This window comes from Gossypium hirsutum, chromosome A01 (assembly GCF_007990345.1).
Source record: "Gossypium hirsutum isolate 1008001.06 chromosome A01, Gossypium_hirsutum_v2.1, whole genome shotgun sequence".
Classification (NCBI taxonomy): Eukaryota; Viridiplantae; Streptophyta; class Magnoliopsida; order Malvales; family Malvaceae; genus Gossypium; species Gossypium hirsutum.
The window spans coordinates 76,041,252-76,067,437 of record NC_053424.1 but is presented as its reverse complement, the minus strand read 5'-3'; the positions used below and the strand labels follow the sequence as shown (position 1 = coordinate 76,067,437).

The following is a 26,186-nucleotide window of genomic DNA, read 5'->3' as shown; positions in this document are numbered from 1 at the left end:
TGGAGACAATTGAAGATCCCACTCCATTATATAAAGAACATGGAGCTCAAGAGCCGTATATGGTGGTTACGATATCATACTTTGATAGCCAATCGACTGTATGCGGGAGCGACATCGATCTTAATACTGCACCCAAGACTGATGCGGTTGGTGATGATGGATGCGGTAGTAGTGATCCTTCTAATCACGAGGTCAATAGTGATAGTGATCCCGATTTGGACAAGATACTAGATGATATTGACGATGAATGTGTGAATGACGATGGAAATGTTATCGCGTCTTCAGTAGAGAACCAGATTCAACATATTATGATACATAATAATCCCAGGGCACGTATGTCGCTTATAGACCCCGATGCGGTGCATGCAGCTGAGTTTCCAGAGTACCTGATATACTATCTGCTCATCGGTTGGCTATAAATTCTGATCCTGAGGAGTTGTTATGGGCCAGAGATTCGAAAGTAAGAAAGAGTGCGTATTTGTCATTAAGCAGTATAGCATGAATGTGTCAATAGACTACAAAGTTACCGTGTATAAACCAACATTATATATTGATGAGTATTAGAAATTGATGGAATGCTACAATTGGCGGGTACGAGCCATATTTATCCAAAAGTCGCAGATTTAGGAGATACGAAAATTTGTTGGGCCTCGCACATGCACTTCAACACATATGCCAGAAGATCACCGGAAACTTTATTCCAAAACTATTTGTACGTGCATCATGCAAATGGTGAAGGACATGTCAACCATTAAAGTTTCGTTACTGATTACCAAAATGCAGACACGATTCCAGTATCGAGTATTATACCGGAAGGCATGGATAGCTAAACAGATGGCAATACAGCAATTGTACAGAGATTTCGATGTGTCGTACAATGACCTACAGGGGTGGATAACTGCTATGCGGAGTACGTGTCGGGGATTGTAATTGAGTTACAAACACGACCTTATTATGACCCAGATGACCAACTATAATTGGGAAAAAGAATTTTTCAACGGATTTTCTAGACGTTTGATCTATGCGTACGTATATTTCCCCTGTGACAGCCCAAAATTGACCCTAGTCGGGAAGTGGTTTCGGGACCACAAGACCGAGTCGTAAAAATAATTACTTGCTATATTCTATGCTTATTATGTGTGAACATGAGTATGTGGAAGTTTCACTCCCTAATTTTACCAATTGCATGAGAAATTATTAATTGGGATCGATTTGAGACATGGTAAAAATATGATAGTCTAATTTAAAATGGTCTATTAGTGCATGTACCAAAAAGAGTGGTTTTGCATGTCAAATTGCCCAAAAGATGATGGGTGGCCGGCCAAGGAGTGATGGTGCTCCACTTATTCTAATTTATTATGTTTTGTTTAGTTAACAAATGACTTAAAATAATTATAATAAAATGGAATGAAAGAGAAAAAGGGAAGAGGAGTGTTCATATTCTTCTCCACCTTGCCAAAACCGAAACCAAAGAAGAGAAAAAGGAAAATTCTCATTTAGGTAATTCGGCACTACTTCTTGCTAGTAGGAGGTAAGTTTTGAAGTGTTAGTTAAATCTTCTTATATGTTTAAGTTAATTTGTGAATGTATTTTGACAATATTAAGAAAAATTCAAACTTTTATGATGGTTGGGCACTAAACCGTGTATCAAAGTACTAGAATTAGTAGTTGTTTACATGTATTATTGAATGAGTAGAAGATATAATGGGGTTTAAATGGAAGGTTCATTTGATTTATTTTTGTCCTTGTATGAAAAGTGGTTCATTGTTAAGGCCGAATGAGTCATGCTAGATTAGTTGAAAAAAAAATGTTCATGCTATGAGGTAATTTGAATAATTGACCGAAACATGGAAGGAAGGGCAAGATTTATAAATTATGTTTTAGGGTGAAAGGTATAATGAAAGTTGTATTAAGTTTAATGTGCATACTTTAGTCTAAGTGTTGAGGAGTATTCGGCTAAGATAGTTAAAATGTGGGTGTTGCCGATTTTTTAAATTTAGATTATGGGAGTGGCTATAATGGGCATTAAGATGTTGAACTCAAGAAATTAGAAGTATATGAACTTGATAGTATTTAAAAGATAGTACGAATAAATGGGGAGCTTTTGCTAGTTTAGAAGTATACGGTCAAAATGTTTATGAAGTGAAAAAAAAATGTGTTGAATGACAAAATGATGACCAAATGTTATTTTGATAATGATAATGCATTCGGCTTTGAGATGTAATCTAAACATTAGTTGAAATTTTGATATTTGGAACAAGGAGGGTTGCAAGAAGAAGTGGAATCATTAAATTTACATATTTATGAATATCTTGCAAGATAAATTAAACTATTAACTTATTTATTCTAGCTCAAGAATCCAAAGGAGGGGAAACAAGCAAAGGCAAAGCCAAGAATATTGAGTAGTCGATTGGGAAGCATTCCATCCGACTTAAGGTAAGTCATTAAGCATATATTTGGTATTAATTCAAATGGTTATAACATCTATGTAATGATGCTGAATGGAATGAATAAATATATATATATACATGTATGTATGTGATGATGAAATTGTTGAACGAAAAGAAAAGAGGTGAGATGTGTTGAGTTGTTAATCTCGGCACTAAATGTGCGGGTATAACCATTTATGACCATGAGATTGGCGCTAAGTGTGCGGATTTAAATTGTACAGCACTAAGTGTGCGAGTTGGACTATGTAACACTAAGTGTGCGAATTGACTATGTTGCACTAAGTGTGCGAATTGACTATGTAGCACTAAGTGTGCGAGTTTGATTATGTAGCACTAAGTGTGCGAGTTGACTATATAACACTGAGTGTGCGGACTTAATATACATCCTTGAATCATTATGGACACTATGTGTGCGACACTATTGAGTCGATCATGGACAGCGGATCGGGTAAGTGTCTTGAGTTCATGGCTAATAGGTGCTATGTCTATACTTGGTGTTGAGCTTGGTAAGTTTGAACCTATGTGACAAATATACTTGAAGTCACGTACATAAAATTTATCGTAAAATGGGTGAAAGGCCGTTTAGTTGTATGTTTGTAACGAAATAAAATGATTTATGAAAATGCCTCGAATATCCTATTGATGAGTATGTGGATTGTGAATGCATAAATGGGTATGAAATTGAACCGATAGGTTGGAGGAACTAGAGTATGGTTCGGAATGGATGGAGTAATTAGCCTCGTTCCATTTTGTTTTCTCTTGTGATAATGTTATTGATGGATGGTAGTGCATAGCTTATGACTTACTGAGTTATCAACTCACTCGGTGTTTCCTTGTCACCTATTCTAGGTTTCTTGGACACATCTCTTTTTGCGTGGTCGGGCCGTCATCGAAGTCATCACACCGGATAGCAAGTTTTGGTACTTTCTTCTTAGTCGGCTTAGGTGAACATTTCGGCATGTATAGGCTATTATGTTGTGTTTGAACTTTGGTATGTAAACTTTTAGCCATGCGAAAATGGCATAAATGTTCGGTTGGGTTTGGTTTCATAACGTTAGGTCGTAAATTTTGATGATTCGACCTTTTTATGCCATATGTCATGGTTAATTGTTTTGGTGTTAAAATTTATGATATGACAATAATGTAGTAGGGAGAAGTTGACAATGATTAGCCTTGGCATGGTTAGTCATGATCATAATTTGTGATATGCATGAGGAATTATTAGTTGGATCAAGGAGTAAACATGAAGTGGGCATGGTTGCCTTCGTAACAGATGCTGGCAGCATCAGTGACATGAGATTGAAAAATCACTAAAAATAGTAGGAATGGAATTGATTGATGAATAAATTATGTAATCGAAGCTCGATGAGTCTATTTTCATATAGAGTAACGAAAAGATCATATGGACAGTATGTTAAGAGAAAATCAGGTTCTCGTGGGACAGGGCCAGAACAGTTTCTGGATTCCCTGCTCCGACTTTGGAAATTCATTATAAATTAACCAGAGATAATTAGGATCGTACCATATATGTATAGATTCCTCTCTGAGTCTAGTTTCTATAGAAACAAACGACATCAGTATTGAAGTTCTGTACAGGGAGATATCCAGGTCGTAACGCGCAAAGGTCAGTGTAGTCGACCCCAGTAACTTGGGAGAATTTGACTAATAAACTGTACTAATTGGCCCAACCAAAAATTCTAGAAAAAACATGTAGATGGGAACATGAGTCTAGTTTCAGGGAAAAATCACGAAACTGATTTTCGAGTTGTGAAACTCAAGATATGATTTTTAAAGCGACAAGTACGCAGATTAGGCAGTGTCTGGAAAATATCTTTATAAGGGGTTTATAGTCTGTTAACACCTCGTGTTCGACTCCGGTGTCGGTCTCGGGTTCGGGGTGTTACATCCCCACTGCAAACTGTTTGTGTAAGTAGATGAGACTTGACTATACGGTAAATATACGCAGATCATGCTTCTTGTGGTTGCTCAAGACGGGAACAAAAATGTGCTCCCGATAACGTTTGCCATTGTGGATTAAGAGAACATGGAATAATGAGAATTCTTCCTTATGAACTTGCGGAGGTATGTTATTAGTAACGATAATATTTGCATAATCTCTAATAGAGGAAAATGATTAATTGCTGCCATTAGGCATTCCGGTGTACCATGGAGACACATCACGACTAACTTTCACTGAGATTATAAGAATACAGACTGGCAGAGACAAGTTGTGAGAATGGGTAAAAGATGACCTTATCTTTTCAATGTACATTTTAAATTTTTTAGGGCGATACTGTAACACAACCTTTCTTAATACATACACAGCGTACGAGCTAGAGCTATACATTTTTCGGCAAAGGATAACTCGACTTGAGAGTGACATGGAGGGTGAAACAAACACACTTTTCCTATAGTGGTTGGGTACTATGGAGCTGTGGCAATGGGCTCAAAATTTCGACGAGGGCTTTCGCTATGATTATATGACCACCAACTTGACGAAAGGGGTTAACTTCGTGTTGATAAAAACACGACATCTTTCGATTTCATTTGTGTTATCGACTACGTTCTACAGGTTGACTATCTTGATACCAAGAATGGGGCAACAACAAGTCAACTAGATGGAGGCGGGACACGTGTTTGTCGAAGATGTCAAGGATGTAGTATGGTTGTCCCACACTGCAATATATTATTTATGCACAACCTCTAATTATTTTCATGTTTTCCCCACTTGTTAATCCTGTGGATTTTCCCTAATTGCATTGGCAAAATTGTGATATACTATATGCAACCAAACTGTTGGAGTACTTGATCCCCGTTAGAAATTGGTAATGGGTGCGTTAATACACAATATGTGTGAGTGAATATGGGCAGACGAGGGAATAACAACTGTAATTTTTGATATTTGATAGGGCATTTAGATGAACTACACAATTAATAACATTGTTAGATTCTAACACGGTATGAGTAAAATATACAAAGTAATTACATGTCACAAATATTGGAATAGCTTACCCCTTCCCTAGCATGTTGCTCAATCATCAAATGATATATCGGAATAGTGTATGACCTCCCAATACTCGGATTGGTACTCCATCTATGAAAACAAATATCTTGTTAGATTAGTATCACTAGAAAAAAATGTCAAATAATTGCTATAACTGGTAAAATTTTGTTACCTATTCACTAGTGGAAATACATATGCTTGGTGACTAACCGATGCCAAGAATGACATCTGGTAAAGAGCCCAAGACTGCAACAATATGAGGCATCCACCTATATCCATGGCAGAAGGCTTTGTTGTCCAAGAAAGCTCGCGATACAACATAGCTAGTACTGTGAAACCCCAATTATATGAGCAGACATTAAATTAACCTTGTTGTTGTTTGCATCTGACATGAGTACACCCTCTATAATGTGCATAATGTAGGTTTAAGCAACACATATCACATCCCGCTTAGTGGCATTAATTGATAAATGCTCAAAATTAGCTTCCAGCCATGAAAATCTCAAACCCGTAGATTTCGACTCAGCATCATCGGGTGAGACTCCTAGTAGGTTATCACAAAGAGTAGTCGGCTCAGAGATTGTACTTATACCCATTACCGTACTCCCGTCGATTGGGAGCCCAAGTTGCACTGCAACATCCTCCAGAGTGATAGTGCACTCCCCACACGACAAATGAAAAGTGTGGGTCTTCGGGCGCCAACGCTCGACCAAAGCGAATATTTAGTCCTACCGCAAATCAAACGTCTGGATCAATGCTGTTGACCAAATCCTGCTAACTCCAAGTATGGCATCAGTCGTTCATTCGGGGGATATCCTAAACCATTCACACGACCCCTCAATGCGCAGTACGGGCCCTAACAGTATTAAAATACAGAAAATTGTTATTATAACATAATTTAATTTTGTAAATTACATGAAACTTTTTATAAGGGAACCCATGAATAAGAAATAACAATTTATTACCATCTTATTAATTGTGTTTGATATGTGATCATCGTTATTAATCAAAGAACCTATTTTGATATTTGCAATTTTAAAACAAATTTCGATAATTAATTTCTAAGTTTGTTCCATTTTAAATATTTATCAAAATACCTAAATGTGATACAATAAATACAGTACAAAAATTTCATTACTAAAATGCTAAACAGTTTTTTCCACATCATATTTTTTGCTATACTATTACAATATATAATTAACAAAATAAAAATATCTCATAAATTCCAACTTAATGATCTCATCTTTTACCTACATAAAAAACAAAAAATTTATGTTAAAATAATAAAATTTATCAAAACAAAATAAACTTAATTAGACTATATATTGTTATGTGCATCTAATATTAAATTTTAAAAAAATGCCAATAAAAAATTATAACAGAAACATAACATAAACTATCTCAACATAGTAAACCTAATAAATACGAATGTTGTTATTATTATTATTGAAATAAACAGATTGGGCTTTTGCTTATCATTAGTCCAAAACAAAAAACTTAAAGACAGACATAAGTTCAAAAACATCAAACAAACCCAAACGAAAACCCAAACAAATCTAAAACACACATGATAAATAAATTACATAAAAAAAAACATAGAGGATTCTCCATAAATACGAATGTTGTTATTTAAATATAATAAAAAAAAACTTAAGAATGAAAATATAATAAAAACATACCTTACCAAAATAAAACCTATAAAGTTTTTTCTTTTTTACCGAAATAATATCTTACAAAAATAAAATAAAAAAATTAAAATCCGTAATAGATAAAAAAACAAAAAAATTTAACATTTATAACAAAAAAACCACTAAATTAAAAAAAATACCTTTTATGATTTTTTTTAAACACTAAACCCTTATAACCCCTGAATACAACCCCCTTTTCTTTTTTTAACTCTAAACACAACCCCAAATTGAATCTCTTTCTCCTTCCCCCTTATATTTTTTTCCTTCTCCTTTTGCTCTCTTAACTATTCTACTTATCTTTTTTTCTTTCTTTTTTCCCTTCCTTCCTTTCCCCTTCTCGTTCTCTTCTTCTAAACTATTTTTTTTCTTTCAGATCACAAAATGGGACTGTGGACCATTATAAGGTCCCTAGAACATAAGTCACGGGATCAGTGATGGTTCCGTCTTATCGCTGCAGTGCAGTGCAGCGTCCCATCACTGCAGAAGAGACTGGTGCCGCCTGTTAGGTGGGCTTCACTAGCTTGGTGCTGCCTGTCAAGTGCCCTTCACCTTCAGTTGCCACGGGGTTAGGTTGGGTTTAGGTCGTATATGGGTCGTATTCGACCCGTATTTCTTTGGTGTCGCCTATCAACAAGTAAGGGTGAGTATTCGATCGAGTCCAGTTGAATCGAGTAAAAAAAATTTTGAGTTAGTCGAGTTGACGAATCCTATTTTAGCAACCGAACTCAATTTGAATTTTTTTCGAATCGGATTGAATCGAGTCAAAAAATTTTGAGTCAAGTCGAGTCGAGTTAGTGAATCTTATTATTTATACTCAATGTTGCTTTTACATGAACCGATTATTTAACTAGTAAACGAAGTATAAAATTATTTAACTACATAAACAATATAATGGTTTTTACTTTTTAACTTAATGAGTAAATATTTATCAAAACAATGTAGTTTTACCTTTTAGCTTTTAACTTTAGAAAATGTAAACATTTATCTAAATGGCGTAATTTTGCCTTTTCTTATTTGGATTTTCGGATAACTCGAATTGTGTAATTCATATTTGAGTTAAATCGAAAAATTTAATTTTTTATTCGAGTTGATCCAAATAACTTGATCAACTCAAAAAACTCGAACTATTTAATTCAAAATTTAAAAATTTTATCAAGTTTTTTTGAACCGAATCAGATTTTGCTCATCCCTATCAACAAGCCATGACCTATTAAAATATAATTTTTTTAAATGGCTGTCAGAATTTGAGGGTGGTGCCGCTTATTCACCACCCTCTACCAACCAATTCATACCATTCTCATAAATAATCCCCATCTTGCCCATTTTCGAATTTAATATAATAAAATGTAATATTAGGGTAAAAAGGCCTAAATTTGGTCATTAGCCTTTAAAAAAGAATTAAATCGTTTTTTAAAGAAAATGCTGACTAAAATATCAATTTTTTAATAATGTTGGCATGACAACTAGCATAATGGTCCACGTGTATTTTATGCTAATATAACATTATTTTTCAAATAATTTAAAAATTATAAAAATATAAAAATAAAAAATTAGAATAAAGAATAAATGAGTTATATAAAAATATAAAAATAAAAAATTAGAATAAAGAATAAATGAGTTATCATATTTTAAAATTTAATATTTTTATCAATATTTTCGTTAAAAAAATAATTAAACTCCTGAAAAGTTGAGGACAGTTTTTGATAAATTTAACTAAAAAATAAAAATAAAAATAAGTTGATAGGTAGATTCCGCATTATGGTGCAATAATAAAAACTTAATTTTATTTGCCTTCATAATTGGGCCTTAAATTAAGGAAAAGAAAACTAGTTGGGCTTTAATTGCATCCCTGAAAATTTTACTTGTTTTATTTATATTTGCCATTTGCATTACATTATTATCCGGAATTCCGACTTGAAATCAGTTCGTACAAAAAATATTTCTTTAAATCACTCTGCAAAAGCATACCCCGCTGACAAAATTTTGCAACCAAAAAAAATTAAAATGCCTGCTTCTTCAATCGAGTTTCCAGTTCTCACTGGTTCTCATGTATTTTCTCGCATTTCCCTATTGACCCGTTTCTCTTTAAAGCCTGTTTTCTTCAATTCATTCTTGGGTCCCAAAAGTTTGTGTTGTAAAAGATTGTGTTATAACCCGAGGTCTGTTGTTAAAATTTCGATGAGTATGGAGAAACAGTCTAGCTCTTTAAATGGGTACGGCCAAAACATGGAGGGGAACAGTGGGGTGCTCGAAGTGATTGCCATTGGTAGTAGGAAAGATGCTCTACTTGAATTTTGCTTGGACTCGCCTTTCCAGTCGTCTTCTTTGAGATTTTGGTAATTTCCCTTTAATTTGATTTTAAGTTCTTTTTTTCTTTTTTGTTTTTAAAGTTTTTAATTTGAATTAGGCATGCTTTTGGTAAATGGTTGACGGTATAATGGAAATGAAGCCAACAGGAAGTATCGTGTTGTCATGTTAATCTTGTTAAACTGCTGTTTTTCTATACATGAGCATATTATTTGCTGCCTTTGGTTAAGATTGCATATAGCAACACAAATCAACTACCAGGCTGCCTTTTTCTACTGAGGTTATCATACTTTATTTGTGGTATAGGCTAGTTGAGACGATTTTCCTATGGTTGTGTCTTAACATTATTAAGAAAACCTTCAAAAATCTGGATTGCAATAATGACTCTTATCTTGGGGCAAATCTTTGGTACTGAATATTTGTTTAATTAGTGTAAGATGCCTGCATTGGTTTGAGATATAAGCTCAAAACATTTTCCCGTGCTGTGAAGTGCTAAAATTGCTTCAGATTTCTCTAATCTTGTTGCTTTATAAATTCTGACAGGTTGTTGTTATGAATGGATATATTCTCTTCAAATTCACTACTTTCAAGCAATCTTGTCATAATGTTATAGCAAAAGCTTTGGTTCAAGATCTAGTATTGGTTTCTAGCTTTTGGCATCACATCTTTTTCAATGATAATATATTTGAGATTCTCTCTTGTATCTTTCTTTTTCTTTCCAGGAATGTTCTCATGAAGGACTCATCAAATGTGCAGTTACAACAAAGGTTCCTAGGAAAAGGTTTTGTCCTATCTTTAACTCTTTAATTAGTATATCATGCTGCATCAACCAAATATTAAATCCAAATTTGAAATTATATCTAGACTGTAAGATTCCATCATAGTTATCTTACCTCGAAAATCATGTCTTATGGTAGACTGTTTCTGTGAAGATTCTTGCTTTTACTTACAAATTTAATTTAAATCCTTTATGATTGGAATGAAGGTAATTTGTGTAATAATGGTGAAATGTTTCGGTTTGTTGTATATGAAGAAGCCAAAATTTTGTTGGTTATTTATATATCTATTATTTTGTGGTTGACTGAAGTTGGGTATAGCTTGATAATTTTGGTGCCTGGTTTCTTTTCCTTGTAAATGATTACTATGAATGTGAAATAGGCATGAAAGTAACAGCTGATGTGAATTATGATTAAAAAGTTTTAATAACTTTCTCAATCACTATAAGTCTGGAGAACCTAAATTCCAAACGGTAAATAAAAGCAATAATCATTATATTAGCTCACTGTTTTTGGTATGTAAAATTCATATGCAATTTTTTAGCCTTTTTTTTTAAATTGAAGATATTTAACTAATTGACTTTGCATAATATTTTGGCAGGTCCATTTATGAAAGCTAGGATTGATAGTATACCATAATGTTTGAAACTTATTTTGGTGTTAGCAAGTTTGCTTGTTGCTTTAAAACTTAGAAAGTTTAGGTAGAAGCTACTAGATAGCGTTTCTCATTCTTTATTTTCTTTCTACATGGATAAAAGAGAAATTGTGACTGGTTATATAAGGTGGTTGTTGAAAGGTGAGGTGGATGGATGATTTTTAGCGATTTAGGTTAAGATTTTAGATTTACATTCATGATAATTAATTGTGAGTTGTAACTGGAAGAACTTCTCTACGTTAAGATCAAGTAATTTCATCAAGGTTTTTTGTTGATTTTGTTCACATTTTTGCAAATACTTAAGCTGATTTTTTATATTCATTTTGTTTTCCATTCCAGATCTTACACCAAGGATTGTGGAAGCTGCTATTTTCATGCAGTCATGTCCAAAGACTATTATCCTTGTTTGTACATTCCTCACCTTGGATTCTTGCATCTATTTTATTATTTTCTTAAAAGAAAATATAAGTGATCAATACTGATTATTTTTCATCGTCAAATGAAATATTGCGCAGAAACAGTTTGCAATGATGATAAAATAACCCTGCTACTGTAGACGACTTGAAAAGAAAGTCTAAAAGATTAGTATACTAGATACAATCAGAATAGTCATATAGCAATATTGGTTCATTTATAAGTAGAATATTTACTCGTAGTAAGTTTTCTCATTTGTGTATTAGACTCCATAAACTCTTGAACATCCGCAATTTACTTGCCATGGTTCATTTGCGTCCCCTATATATTTGGTGCTTATTTAAAAGCTTTCAAATATTGGAAATTGCTAATGCTGATGTATATAAAATCAAGAGATTGTTCTATTTCATAGCGAACTTCCTTGTTGACCCAGTTAATTCTTGGTTGTAATGTGCTTGACCCATTCCTTCTGCTTCTCTTTTTTCTTCTATCAACCAGGTGGCTGGTGCTGGGTATGGCTTGGATCACATTGCAGTAATGGAAATTCTTAAAACAATAAGATCTTCCAATGGATTTTCTGTTGCTATAATTTTAAAGCCTTTCACCTTTGAGGGGCAAAGACGATTTGATGAGGTCAGCAATGCTTCTAAGTTGTGACGTGATTTCCTTCTTTTCCATAAAGAACATATCATATAACAGTTAAAAACTATATTGTATATAAATCTTTGGCATACCTGTCCATAGTTTCAAGAAAGGAATTTTATGCTAGAAGGTTGAATTTTGAACAAGATTTTTACATGTCTATCTGTCTGTCTGTCTGGCTCGTGGTCTATTGAGAATAAACAGGATTAAACCATAGCATTTTGATGCATATGTTTTGGACTCCAAACTTAGCATAGTTGAAAAATCAATTAACTTCCGAATACGTTGAATATAACCATTTGCTAAGTGATATTATTTTATAGGTGGAGTTCCATATTGTTTTCGGGGTATTAGATGCATGAATCATAGCATGAAATTTTAAGTTTTACAAAGGTCTAATTATGAATTTCATCTCTCTACTTTTCAAAAATTGAGAAGTTAGGCCATCTATTCTAATTTGTCAGAAGTTATGCCCCATTTTACTAAAACTGAGAAGTTAGTCCAATTTGGTGTCACTGTTAAGCTTTTTCGTTAAACTACTGACTTGGAAATCAGCATTTCAACAATTAAATTAGCAAAAACCAACAATTCAACAATTTATGTGCAACAAATTAACTAAAATCAGTAGTTCAAGTTCATGCGTTTACCAACAGTTGGATTAACTTTTCAATTTTCATAAAGTATGAGGATCAAATTTTGACAAATTAGAGGGACTAACTTCTTAGTCTCCATAAAGTAGAGGGATCAAATTCAGAATTAGACCTTTTACAAAAATGTAATGGAGCATATACCATGCAACCCAAAAGTAGTGGAGAGTTCATATAGTGTATGATAAAAGGCTGATAAACTGATAGAGAAGGACTGATTGGAGATGACCTCCTTAGTCTGAAACCTTTTTGGGCTGAAGCTCAAAAACTAGAGTTGAATATGCTTAAGAGCTGAAAGGAAATACCCAGAGTCTGGGTTTTGTTGCAGGAATCTCACTCAAGTTAAAATTCTAAGTGTTTGGAGGTCTAATGATAGCAACTAGGCATAAACTTATGTGGAGTTCCTTATGGAGTACCAATAGGGGGAAGTTTGAAAATTGAAGTTATTGGTTTGTATGGGTAACTATGAAAATAATTCAAGCAGATAATTATCATGTTACATTTTCACGACATATCATAACTTAATATGCAGGTCAAGGATTTGGCGGGAAAACTTCAAGAGCTTACAAATTTTTGTATTGGTAAGTATGGTGGAAAGATTTTGTTAGTTGAATATTTACTATTTCTTTAAAAGAATTACTTAATAATCTAATATATTTATGAACTCCCAAGCCTCCTTTATGGACATATAGGAGAATTTATTGTGTCACAACTAGGTTAGACCTCCCAAGGTTATCCTGATGTTATTACCTGCCATTATCAAGAAGGTGCTTGAACTAAGCACCTTTTCTGCAAAATAGCTCTTAGCTGGGCACCAGGAGGTTTGCTGTGTCTCATGGTTTTATTTGAACTGCTTTGAAGGTACTTGTGAAGCTAGGCTTTTTTTTAGGTTCCACTTTGATTGACTTAACAAACTAATTCTTTAGTGATTACGATAGAAGCTAGGTAAGTTACTTGAAAGTACTTGTCTCTAAATTGAATAATAAGTCACTTTTAATACAAACAGTCCTTCCATCATGTCAATAGTTTTCACAGTTTTTCCTTTTATCTCTTCTTTTTTATTTTGGGGAGGGGGGGGGGGTTGAGGGGGTGGGGTTCTAGACTTGTTAGCCTTACAGTACATTAAGTAGTATCTTCTAATTTGCAGAGATTGACACTGACTCCTTGCTAAAAAACGAATTGGTGACTCTAGACGAGGCTTTGAAAACTGCCAATAATGCTGTTTTCCTTGCCATAAATGCTATATCAGTTGTCATAAGTGTAAGCATTTCTTTTTCCTTATTTGGTTTACTCTTAAATATATGCTATGATTATATCATTGGTGAAATCTGGGAATTCTCCAGGAGATGCAAATAAAACTTATTGATGCAGTTCATGATAATATGAAAGAACTAGGAGTTTCAGAAGTTATAAATGTAAGTTGACCTAACGTTGCATTTTTTGCTAGTTAATTACCTATATAACTTTATTATTACACGGACTTTTATATTTTGTTCTTAAACTATGTTGTTTCTTTTATTTGTTTTTTCTTTTGTTTTTGCATCTGCTACTGACACCTTTCTCTTTACCTTGTTTCACTGATGAGGAACTTAGAAATACATACTTTCTAGTTCCAAAATTATAAGATTGCATTGCTTATGCCTTCTTTGTTTTTCCTTAACCTTTCTAAGAAATATGCAAACTTGCTCAGATTCTTGGAAAGTACAAAGAAGCAAAACTTGGATTTGGAGCTGGTTACAACATCAGAACTTCAATTTCGCAAGCTATGTATGACTGCCCTTTTATTGGTGCAGGGGTAAAGGTATGATTAAGGAAATCTTAATACGTATCTAACATGAGTTTCATTTGAACTGTTGAGATATATGTGCATGCATGACTTTTGTATTTTATGTTGTTTAAGTGCTCCTTCACCCTTTCCTCATCTGGTCAAATATAATTGTTTTTCCTATTTTCTTTGTATGAACAACCTACCCTTTTTCTCCATTGCATCTGTTATATTAAAGCTTTGACCATTTCGTTTTTGAACATAGGACCTCGATGGCATGGTTATATGCATTGTTGCAAGTTCTAATGTTATCAACAACAATGATGTGCAAGCCTTTTTGCATACATTCCGTCAAACTACAGAGTACACTAAAGATATCATTATATCTGTGGTTCATGAACCTAAGCTCGAGCCCAACCTTCTAGTCACAACAGTTGTTATCTTGGGGTAAGACTTCTAACTTTTAGGATGGCTGCCAGTATATTATTAATTTTATCTTAGTTAATACAATTGTCAACTTGGTATCCCTTTCCATTTTTCCTGCAATTCTGATGTGTAAGCATTTGTCAGCTGTTTATTTTAGGGTTTATCAAATTTGTTTTCTGGCTTTTCCCCTCGCTACTGTGGTTGGAGGTCTTGGCACCTAAAAGTTGAAAACTCCTTATAGGCCATTACATTGCAAAGAATCATTCTTCTGTTAATTATTTGTGTAAACTGTGTGTTTGCAGAAACTATTTGTTTTTTCATTGTTTATTACTTGTATTCAGAAGTTTCTAAATGACTAAACCACAAAGAGTAGTTAGAGTTCCTAACAGTGGTTAGCAGTTTTAGCTATGTTCTTGATCAATGAAAATTTCCCCTTTCAATTTTCTTTTGATTGATTGGAGATAGTAACTTTCTTGTTGACATATCTATCAGAACTATATCCTGGGCATTCTCTGTGCAAACATAAAATTATGCACCTGGACAGAACTGCAACTGCAAATTTGGTTTTTAAAACAATTATTCATTGTGTGGTTAAGTCTTGTGAGTTGAGACATTATTTTGTTTAACTAGCTCCTCAGGTTCTTCATGTTGGTTGATCGGGTCAAATTGATTCAAACAATCTGTTGAGTTTACTGACTACGTCTAGTTGCTTATCAATTAAAAAGCCAGAAGGATTACAGCGAAAGCTCAAACTATGCCCAAGTTTACTATAGTTGAAGTCTAGAAGATAAATTTCATTTTTATAAAAAGAGAAGAGAAACATGGCGAGGATCATGAAATTGTTTTAGGAATATATGCCTAAGTAAAAGCATCCTTTCCAAAATCATGGAAATGTTCTGCAAAGCAAGCCTATAAATTGCAGGTCTTAATGCTAGATGGAAACTTACAAGAAAAATAGGCATGACAATGAGTTCCATTTAAATCTTACCAAGCAGCTTTCTCACTTTGCTGTCTTGACAACTGCATGGATAGATAAATAGTTATGATAGCTTCTGTTGCTTGATGGTTAGGTGGTGGATATTTGATTGAAGTTCCATATGTAATTTACTGACTTCCTTAGGCTTCTCTGTAGCATGAGCTCATGGTAGCTAGATAAGCACAAGCCTGATGTAGTTTTATCTTGATGATGACATATTTTACACGCCGTGTAGAATATATTTTAGTTTTCATGGTTCCCATTTTGTCTGTTTGTTGCAACCTCCTTTGCCTGCTCCCAGTTACTCGTATATAGATTATGAATCCAAGTTTTGTTGGTTGTTTCCTGTTCTTAGTCTCATCTAAATTTTTGTAATTGTAGTCATCTTGAAGAACAAGCTTTAAAGAAAAGCGGCATCTTCACTAGACTGGCACAGCATTTCCCGTTTGTTTTTAATCTATTGAGGAGACATCCTTTGCAGTCAAATGATACAAATGATGTCAAGGTGATGAATTGGACTGATTCTGATGAAATGGGAAAAGAAGTAGCTTTAGAAGGCATATCTGGAGGCTTTGATGATCGCCATGGTGAAATTCAGGATGCACTGAACGACAAATCCAGTGATATCTATTCTTTGAGGTTATGTTTATTCATTTGCACTTTAATTTCTTTTAAGGTTCTCTTGCCATAAAATGCTTATAAAATTATTAAATGTTTTCCTATTGTAGAAATTATGACAGTGGATCTGATCAAAACGAGATTGCTTTACTGGATGGAAAAACCGACTTTTCCAGCTATTATGATGATATTACTGAAGGTAGGAATGGCAAATTTTCTTTTTTAGATTGGATTAACAATTAACAATTTGATGAGTGATGACTGTCTATGTAACCTCTAAAGAACTTGGAGATATTTATATTAGAAAAGTGTATCAGCTCATTTCTTTTCCTAAGTTATCCAGGTATTCCTACTTTCTCTCGGGAACCACTGAGCCGCTGGAATTTGGGGCCTGGGAATCAGCTTGCAAAGGAGTGGGCCAAAGAAAGAGCAGCTGACTCAGAAGCTACGCCAGTTCTTGATAATCTCAGCATTTTCTGCCTTCCTGTCGGGGTAAGGTCTTCGGAAGAGCCAAAAGAGGGTATTAATACATTGAATGCCATGGAATTTTCTGAATCAAAATCTGAAAATGTTGTCAAAGCCCCAGCACTTCCCAGTTCAAGTAGGTCTTTGGGTGCATTCACTGATGCAAGTTTTGAAGCAATGAAGGAATTTTATAACAGTGGATCTACGCTATTAAAGGGAAAGACTGGTGTTCCTAAGAAGCAGGGAGTACTTTCTGCTCGTGCAGCTTCTATGCTGGTAATCTGCATTTTATTTAAGTGGTTTTTAATGTGCAATATTTTTTATTTTGTTCAGCTTTAAGGCATTTTAATTTTCTGGAATTCTTTCTCATGTATTGTAAGATCAGTTTTAAGGCATAATGAATATTCTTTGTCAATTTCTGCTTCTACTTATCGTTGTCTCAGTACACTACAGTGTCTTCAGTCATAAACCTCTTTATTTATTATTCACTTACCATAAGCATTTTGATTTTGTGTCAGCTTAAAGTTATGATCACAGTAGTAAATTTTACAATAATTTAAGTAATCATTAATGTTTATCTGAAACTGCATTTTGCAAACTTTCTGCTTCTAAAAGTAATACTATTTGTCATGTTGCAACATTGCCAAGAAGGTCATTGGTAGAAAAAGTTATTGAAGAGTCATTATTCAAAGTTGATTCACTTTTTCCTATCTGTTCATTTGATGACTTTTTACTGAGTTCAATTGCATGGTTCAAAAATTATATCATATTCGCTCTTGGAGTTTAAAACTTAATATTTTATCATTTGGCATGTAACTCAACTTTATTTTTTCCTTGGAATTACTTGTTACATTAAGACTTTGGTCATAAACAATGGCACAGGAAGCTGAGCGAGACTCACCAAAGAAGTGGAGTCCTATTGTGGAGTTGCATTATAGAGGAGGAGTATACAGAGGACGATGCCAAGGAGGTCTTCCTGAAGGAAAGGTACTGGAATGTAGCCCTGATTTATTTGACAAAACTCCTTTTTTCAAGGATATATACTATTTCATTGAGAGATGAAATCAGATGACATTTGAGTAAATTCTATTTAGGGTCGTCTTATTCTTGGTGATGGAAGCATTTATGATGGTATGTGGCGCTATGGTAAGAGATCAGGTGTGGGTACATTCTATTTCAGTAATGGGGATGTTTTCCAGGGATCCTGGAGAGATGATCTGATGCATGGCAAGGTTAGGCCCTTCCCCCCTTTTCTTTTTAAACATGAAGCTAATATTTTTTGTGTGAATCTTTTATGCACCTAATATTATATATATATTTGTTATTCGTTCAACCATATCTGGTTCTTATTATTGAATTCACAGCAAATTTTGATACTTTATGCTAGGCATTGAACCTCAAAACCCAATTTGTAACAAATGGAGAGGCTAAACTTGAATCTAAGACCACAGGAAACTTAAGGCTTACCAATGTGGGATAACACCTTCGACAGCCCCTCTTGCATGTAGGCCCAATACAAACAACTAAAACAAAGGGGCATACATTTGGCAAGCTCATAACTGTCAACAAGAATACAATCTTGATAGGTGTTAAACGCCCAATCTTAAAATCTGACAATAGATGGAGAGGCCTGGGAAACTCAAGACTTGACCAGTTTGGATAACAGCACTCAATACTTAATTTTCAATTTGCTTTTACTGCTTAAGATTAGTACCAAATTCAGGAAAAAGAAAAAGAAATTTAAGGTAGCAAGCTAGTTTATAGATATATATGTGAACTTATAGATGGGAGACTCAGAGAATATCTATGTTGATGTAAAGGGAAACTTCTCATTAACATTGGATGGCAAAACTGATGAACTGGAAAATAGCTGCAATGATTTTAAAAGCTAGCAGCTGTTATTCTGGAACTGGAAAGGGGAAAAAAAAAGGGTTGCTTTTGGGGGCATTAATATACTTTCAATGCATTTAAGCATTATATAGAAAGATACTATATAACATGTTAAAGTGGATACTCAATAGCGCAATAAGACCATCAGTGCTCTAATAGCTACCAAGCAAAGCCCAAAAATCCAACACTTTTACAAACTAATCACATACCTGTTGGCATTTGATGGACAATATACGTACTAATCAGTTTGATGTCTTGATTTTACATGTTCATTAGGGTTGGTTTTATTTTCACACTGGAGATCGGTGGTTTGTGAACTTTTGGAAGGGAAAAGCCAATGGTGAAGGTCGCTTCTATTCAAAATCTGGTGATGTCTTCTTTGGCCATTTTGAAGATGGTTGGCGGCATGGCCACTTCCTCTGTATTACCGTTGATGGAACAAGGTGTGTGTCCATGTCTCTTAGAACTGCATGAACATCTGACCATTAATCAATTCTGGTTTTCCGTGTTACACCAATCAATAGACAGTTAAACATGTACTCAAAGTTACAACTTCAATAGTTTATGAAGCAAGCTTCTTGCATGCAAGCATGTGATATTATCTTTTATGCCAGCTCTAGAATTCACATACCCTAGGTTAAACTAATAAGTTGAGTTCTGCATATCATGTGTGGAAATGTGCATGCTCTTCATAGCACATTTTCTTTATATTCTACCATGGTTTCTGGTAGCCAACCTAGAATACCCTACCATGAGAATAAATGGTTGTGTTGTATGGATTCTTCTCTCACAAACTGTGAATAATGCCCTGGTTTCTCTTGATATTTTTTAGGGGACTCTTTATTTACATTGTTACACGACTTATATATTCACAGGTGCATTGAGATCTGGAACGAGGGTGTGCTCATGAGCCGACAGCAATTGGATGCCGATGCTGCTCTTTGATAAAATCTCTAAATGTGTTCTAAATTATGTGGTGTATATATTAACCTATTTTGTATAGCCAATTTACATAATTTCTTCATACCCCACATGACACATTATATTCGGAAACCTTATAATAAAATTTTCTTTTATTTTTGTTCATATGTAAGATTATATTTCCTCTACTGGAAGTTGACTGGCGCAGACATTTCAACGGTTTGTTTTTTTATGGGGTTTGGGGAAAGATCTTTAGAGGCCAGGGATCTACGCTGAACTAATTAATAGTCATATATATATAATTGTATAAATAGTACATAATCTATTATAGTTAATGATTAAAACCAATTTAATCAACCGAATTCAACAAATTCAATCAAATTGGATTGGTTAAGTCAATTTTGAACTAATTAATAGTCATATATATATATAATTGTATTAATAAATATATAATATATTATTATATTACGTAATAATCCTATTTCATATGCTATACTAAGAATACATAATATATATATGAATTGTTTATTATTATAATTTGTAATACTATATCAAATCATATAATATATAATATATTAAAAGTTTATATATGTGGTAAACATTATAATATTATGTAATACTATATTTTTTTAGTATAATCTATAATATATTAATATATATACATATGCATTGATAGTTTTAGTAATAATTATATTACCATATTATGGAGTAGTATATAATGTATTATAGTTAACTATTAAAATTAATTTAATTGACCAAATTAAATCAATTTCACCATTCAATTAAATCGGTTTGGTTAAAAAGATTTTAATTTTGATTTGATTAAAATATTTATATCTGAATCCAATTCCAAATATATCTAAGTCTAAATTTATTCTCTAAAGTTAAACCCAAATGGAAACAACACATTACTTAAAACCCAAACCCAAAATATAATTTTACCCAAACCAAATCCATAAATATCAAAAATTAAATTTATAAAAGGGTAAAATACCAATAAAGGCCCATTTTCAATTTTTTTTACAGAAATGGGCCGATTTCTTAATTATTTATTGGAATAGGCCGAAAACGGGGAAATCGCGTCTACGTCAACGCGAAGTCAGGGTATTTGCCAGCAAAGCGCGTCCCTGAGGAAGGCTTTGTCCACATCAGCAGAAAATGATTCCCTGAGGACGCGATTTGTGCTGATGTGGACAAAGCGCTTCCTTGGGGACGCGCTTTGTCCATGTTTTTCATCTGTTGGGATTAGGGTTAGGGTTTTTATGGTTTAGGGTTTTTATGGTTCAGGGTTAGGATTTTTTAGGGTATATGGTTTTTGTAAGGGTTTAGTTAATTAAATTAGGGTGTAAGATTAATTAATTAAATTTGGGTGTAAGATTAATTAATTAAATTAAATATTAATTAAAAAATCAATTAAATTTGGGTTTAGGGTTAAGTAATTAAATTTGTGTTTAGGGTTTTGGAAAAAAATATATGCAATATAAATTATGTATTAGTGTATTTAAAATAATTTTTTGGTTTTTTTTTCTTCAGTAGTATCTGGAAAAATTTTTTTAAGAAGAAGTTTCTGAAGAAATAGTATCCAAAACGCTTCAAGCAGGATGCACTGTCAACAAAATTACTGAAAAATGCTCCCATGTGGACGCTTTTTTTCTACAATGGTATCTAAGAAAATAATTTTGAGAAGATGTTTCTGAAAAAATAGTGTAAAAAACGCTTTAAGCAGGATGCACTGTCAGCAAAAGTACTGAAAAAAGCTCCCACGTGGACGCTCTTTTTGTAATATCCCGAATTAGGGCCTAATCGGAATAGTGGTTTCGTGACCACAAATCCGAGATAGAAATAATTATTTTATAATTATTTTGATGTTTATGATATGATTGCATGATTGTGTGAAAATTTCATGATGAAATCCTATGCCTAAAGTGCTTAAATTGAAATTAGGGACTAAATCGAATAATTTGCAAAATTTGCATTTTAGGAGTTTTTAGTATGAAATTGCTTTGGAATATTAGTGAGGAGGTCTTAAATAGAAATTTGACCAATTTCTAAGTCTATGGACAAAAATTGGACATGGATGGAATCTTTGGAAAGTTTAGTAGTAAGGGTATTTTGGTCATTTGTATATTAAATGAAATAAAATGGGAAAAATAACACAAAAATGATCATCTTCTCCATAAGTTGCTGCTGAATTTTGTTGTCCACCATAGCTAGGGTTTCAACACTTTTAAGCCTTGATTGTAAGTGATTTCTATGCCCCTTTTTAATGTTCTTTACATTTTTGGAATCCCGGTAGCTCGATTTAGCTTATGCTAGCAATAATTCAACCTAGGGTTCGTATTTGGAAAAATATCCATAGGTGAAATTTGTGTATTTTGGTGTTTTATGATAGAATATGAGGTTTTAAATTATGTTAGACAACTTGTGCCACTCGGTTTTAAGTGAAAACGAGTAAAATGGCTTAATCGGTAAAAATACCTAATAGTCATAAGTACATGTTAGAGTGTGAATTTGATGTTTCTATAGAAGGGAAAAATGATCAGCATGTCATAAAACATAAGAAAATAGGATGAAGTTTAATTTACGAGCATTGGGGAAAAAGTGCAAATATGTGAAAGCTTAGGGGCAAAATGGTAATTTTGCCAAAGTTCATATTAAGGGCTGTTTTGATGAATGTACATATTAAATAAAATTAATTTGGTATTATAGATCAAGAAAAACGAGATTCAAGTCGTGATCGAGGGAAAAACAAAGTTTACGAGGAATAGGCTCGATTGCTAATATTTCGTATCGAGGTAAGTTCATGTGTAAATGTGGTAACATGATTGTCAATTTAAGTAATATAATGTTATTTATATGATATGATGATTATTATCATTAATGTTATTTATATGATATGAAGATTGTTATTATGAAATATTATGCTTTGTGGTTATTATTGAGAAATATGCAAATTATGGGTACTACGTGTTAAATATGAATTGCTACCGAGTATCGGTTTTGATATTCTGTGGAAGACGGAAAAGTGATCGAGGAAAAAGCCCGTTTGAACCTTGGGAATAGATTAGAATACAAGTGACATGTTACTAGGATATTTTGAGTTCCGAACTCGTTAAGTTGAGTCCGAGTTCTTGAGATGTAACTAGGCATCCGAGCTCGTTGAGTTGAGTCCGAGTTCACTTATGGATGAGAACGCCCGAGCTCGTTGAGTTGAGTCCGATTTCACTTATGGGCGGGTTACATGGTAGCTTGGCTACATAAGTTCCGCAGGCTAGAGTTTGTCTAGTTGCGAGTATGGCACTTACATTCATAAAATCCGTGTATTCGAATTATATTCCGATGTGTTCAATGGGTGAATCTTAAGTGAATAAGAAGAATGCCTAAAATGAAGGTGACATATTGGTAAGTGTAGTGAATGAGAAAATTTGACAGGTATGTGCTTAAATCCTCGGGTTGAGAACTTGGTATGATGAAATCGTAGAAAGATATTAAATGCAAATGAAACATGAATGTCTTGGTGTTGTTTATGCAAATGATGTTTTATGTGGAATTTCATGATTATGTTACTTGCTATTTGTATGTGAACTTACTAAGCATTTATGCTTACCCCCTTCTTTTCATTCATTGTAGTTGTTGACAAGCCGGCTTGAGAATCGGGATAGGTCGAAGACCCGTTCACATTATCCGGAGGCCTAAATTGGTAAAATGGCTTGTGTATTTTGAATGTGGCATGTATGGCAAAATACTCACTTTGTGTAAACGATCTTATGATATGGCTATGGTTTGGCAAGAAAAGGGTTTGTAAATGATTAGCCATTGGAATGGCCAATCTAAGTCATATTTGATGTTATGTATGTTTAAAATGCTATTTAGTCCATGAAAATCTGTAGTAAAGTAAAATTTGCCATAAAATAGAATCTGACAACAGTAGTGATGTAAATTTGAAAAATCACTAAAAATAGTAGAAATGGAATTAAATGATGAGTAAGTTATGAAATTGAAGCTTGATGAGTCTATTTTCATATCGATAGAACAAAATAGGTATATGAGTTATATTTTGTGAGATATTTAAGTGTTGGTGGAAAAGGGTCAGAGTGATATCTGTATCCCCTGTTCTGAATTTAAAAATTCACTATAAATTGTAAAAAAAAATTAGGAGTTTTATCTTACATGTATTAAATCCTTATCGAGTCTATTTTTATAAGAAACAAACGGAATAGTCATTGAGACTCTTTACAAGGAGATATCTGATTCGTAATACACAGGGGTTAGAGTAGTTTAACCTTGAAACAGGGGAGACTTTAACTAATAAAATGTACTAATTGGCCAGACCAAAAATTCTATAAAAAATTTAGTAGATAGATATATGAGTCTAGTTTCAGGAAAAATTTACAGAATTGGATTTCGAGTTTCACAACTCGAGATATGAATTTTTAAGCGATTGTGATGCAGTTGGCCAACTTGTCTAGAAATTTTAAAAATAAATTGTTTGAGCTGTTAAATTAATGAATTAAGTTTAGTAACACCTCAAGCTCGACTTTGGCGACGGTCTTGGGCGTGAGGGCGTTACACTTTTGATACAGCGGTATCTGAAAAAATAATTGTGAGATGACCTTTCTGAACAAATAGTGTCAAAAACGCTTCATGCAGTATGCACTTTCAGTAAAATTACTGAAAAAAGCTCCCACGTGGACACTCTTTTTCTACCGTAGTTCCTATTTGGCCTTTGACTATAAATGAGCCAAATTTCATTCTCAGGCTGCATAAGTTACAGCAAGAGAAACTGAGGTTAAAATAGAATAAAAACTGAAGATGAATGAACGTATTAGTGCTGTTATTTACTATGATGGTGAGGTCCATGACACCGAGAATGGTGTTGCTTTTTTATCGGAGAACACAGCGTGACTGGTTTTTAACCAGAACATAGATTTGACAGAACTTCGAAAAAGAATTAGGCGTAAAATCTTCGGAATGACGCTAATAAAAGTTTTGTCTATTAAGTATCGATTTTGTGCTTTGGTTGATCCCGTGAGATATGACTCATTCGACATCAAAGGTCCTCGTAGCTTGGAGGCAATGGTGGAGACTCATCTTGCTAGTGGATCACCCTACCTCGAGTTATATGTACAATTTGCATCGCCAAATGATGCATTTGCAACTTCAACATCTACTACTGTTCAAGAGGAATACACGACCTCTGCCTGAGACTCTGCTAGTGGGTGGCAAAACACGAAAGTGTCCGTGTTTTGTAAAAATTTGGAATATACAACCCCTGGCCGAGACTCTGTTAGTGTATGGGACATACACCTCGGTGGGTCGACATTTGATACTGAAAATACATACTGGGGAACGACATCAACTACTAGTGGTTCGCAATCAACATCTGATTGGGGACGTTATGGAACGTCCACAAGAAGGGACTATTTACTCCCAACGACGTCCACCGGTGAAGGAACCTCGTTCGTTACAGATGATGGTGGGTCGGATGATGAGTCCGATGTGGATCCACCTCGAGTGCCCGGGCCCAATGGTGCAGAAGTTACATTATTTTCTGAACCGAAGCCTACTCCAACCATACCTGAAGATGTTGAAGGTAGTTCAGATGAAGAAGAAGAAGATCCACAATTCATGACGTACTCGCCTCCAGCCCACATGCATAATGTCGATCTATCTCAAGATGTTGCTTTGGAGTTTCCAGATCTACCACACAGAAGGCGTGACCGTACAAGTTCATCATTGGATTCGGGTGAACTAGAAGTTGGTAAGGTGTTTTCCAATAAAGATAGTTTTCTAGGTGCATTGAAACAACATAGCATCATAGACAGGGTTAACTACAACGTGGTTAAATCCAAAACCGATAAGTTTGAGGCCAAGTGTGCAGTGAAAGACAACACATGTTCATGGAAAATTATGGCCTCGTTGAGGAAAAAGACATGCTTGTGGGAGATTAAAAAGTACAAAGGTCCACATACATGTGTTGGCGGTACAATTTCACTAAACTTCTAGGGTTTCTGAATAATATTGTTATTACGTAATGTTGCATTATTTAATGTACTTTGTTTACAGGTGTTTCACAAGATAATCCAAAGATGGATTCAGATATGTTAGCTGACTTAATACTACCGACGGTGAAGGCAGATCCCAGGACTTCAGTGTTGGTCTTAATTGCCAATATTCGTAGCCAATTGAGGTACACACCCTCTTACTGCAAGGCTTGGATAGCTAAGCAAAAGGCATTGGAAAAGATGCATGGTGGGTGGGATGCTTCATATAATGAAGTGTGGCAGTGGTGTCAGGTGCTGGAGAGATATGTCCAGGTTGCACAATAGACCTTGAAATGGCACCTACGTACTACAACGACCGATTGCTCTGTGGATGCCAAGTGTTCAAGCGTCTGTTCTGGAGCTTTAAGCAATGCCGAGATGCATTTCTATACTGCAAGGCGTTGGTACAAATTGACGGTACATTTATGTATGGTAGATATACCCATCGACTACTGCTAGCTGTGGCACAAGATGGCAATGGGAGAATCCTTCCAATTA

General features: G+C 34.2%; 2 protein-coding genes across 2 annotated transcripts; both read left to right on the top strand.

Annotated features, from left to right (window-relative positions):
* Positions 1-9,051: 9,051 nt before the first annotated feature.
* On the top strand, positions 9,052-19,809 carry LOC107922529 (protein ACCUMULATION AND REPLICATION OF CHLOROPLASTS 3). The gene is made up of 16 exons (XM_016852611.2): positions 9,052-9,478; positions 10,172-10,230; positions 11,220-11,284; positions 11,793-11,927; positions 13,116-13,164; positions 13,731-13,843; positions 13,927-13,998; positions 14,274-14,384; positions 14,614-14,795; positions 16,132-16,389; positions 16,479-16,567; positions 16,712-17,109; positions 17,716-17,820; positions 17,928-18,065; positions 19,000-19,166; positions 19,599-19,809. The coding sequence occupies exons 1-16, from the start codon at positions 9,147-9,149 to the stop codon at positions 19,666-19,668; spliced, it is 2,343 nt and encodes a 780-aa protein (XP_016708100.2). The 5' UTR covers positions 9,052-9,146; the 3' UTR covers positions 19,669-19,809.
* A 4,806-nt stretch (positions 19,810-24,615) lies between these two features.
* LOC107921754 (uncharacterized) lies at positions 24,616-25,973 on the top strand. Its single transcript, XM_016851570.1, has 3 exons — positions 24,616-24,700; positions 24,881-25,627; positions 25,711-25,973. The coding sequence occupies exons 1-3, from the start codon at positions 24,616-24,618 to the stop codon at positions 25,971-25,973; spliced, it is 1,095 nt and encodes a 364-aa protein (XP_016707059.1).
* Positions 25,974-26,186: the final 213 nt, after the last annotated feature.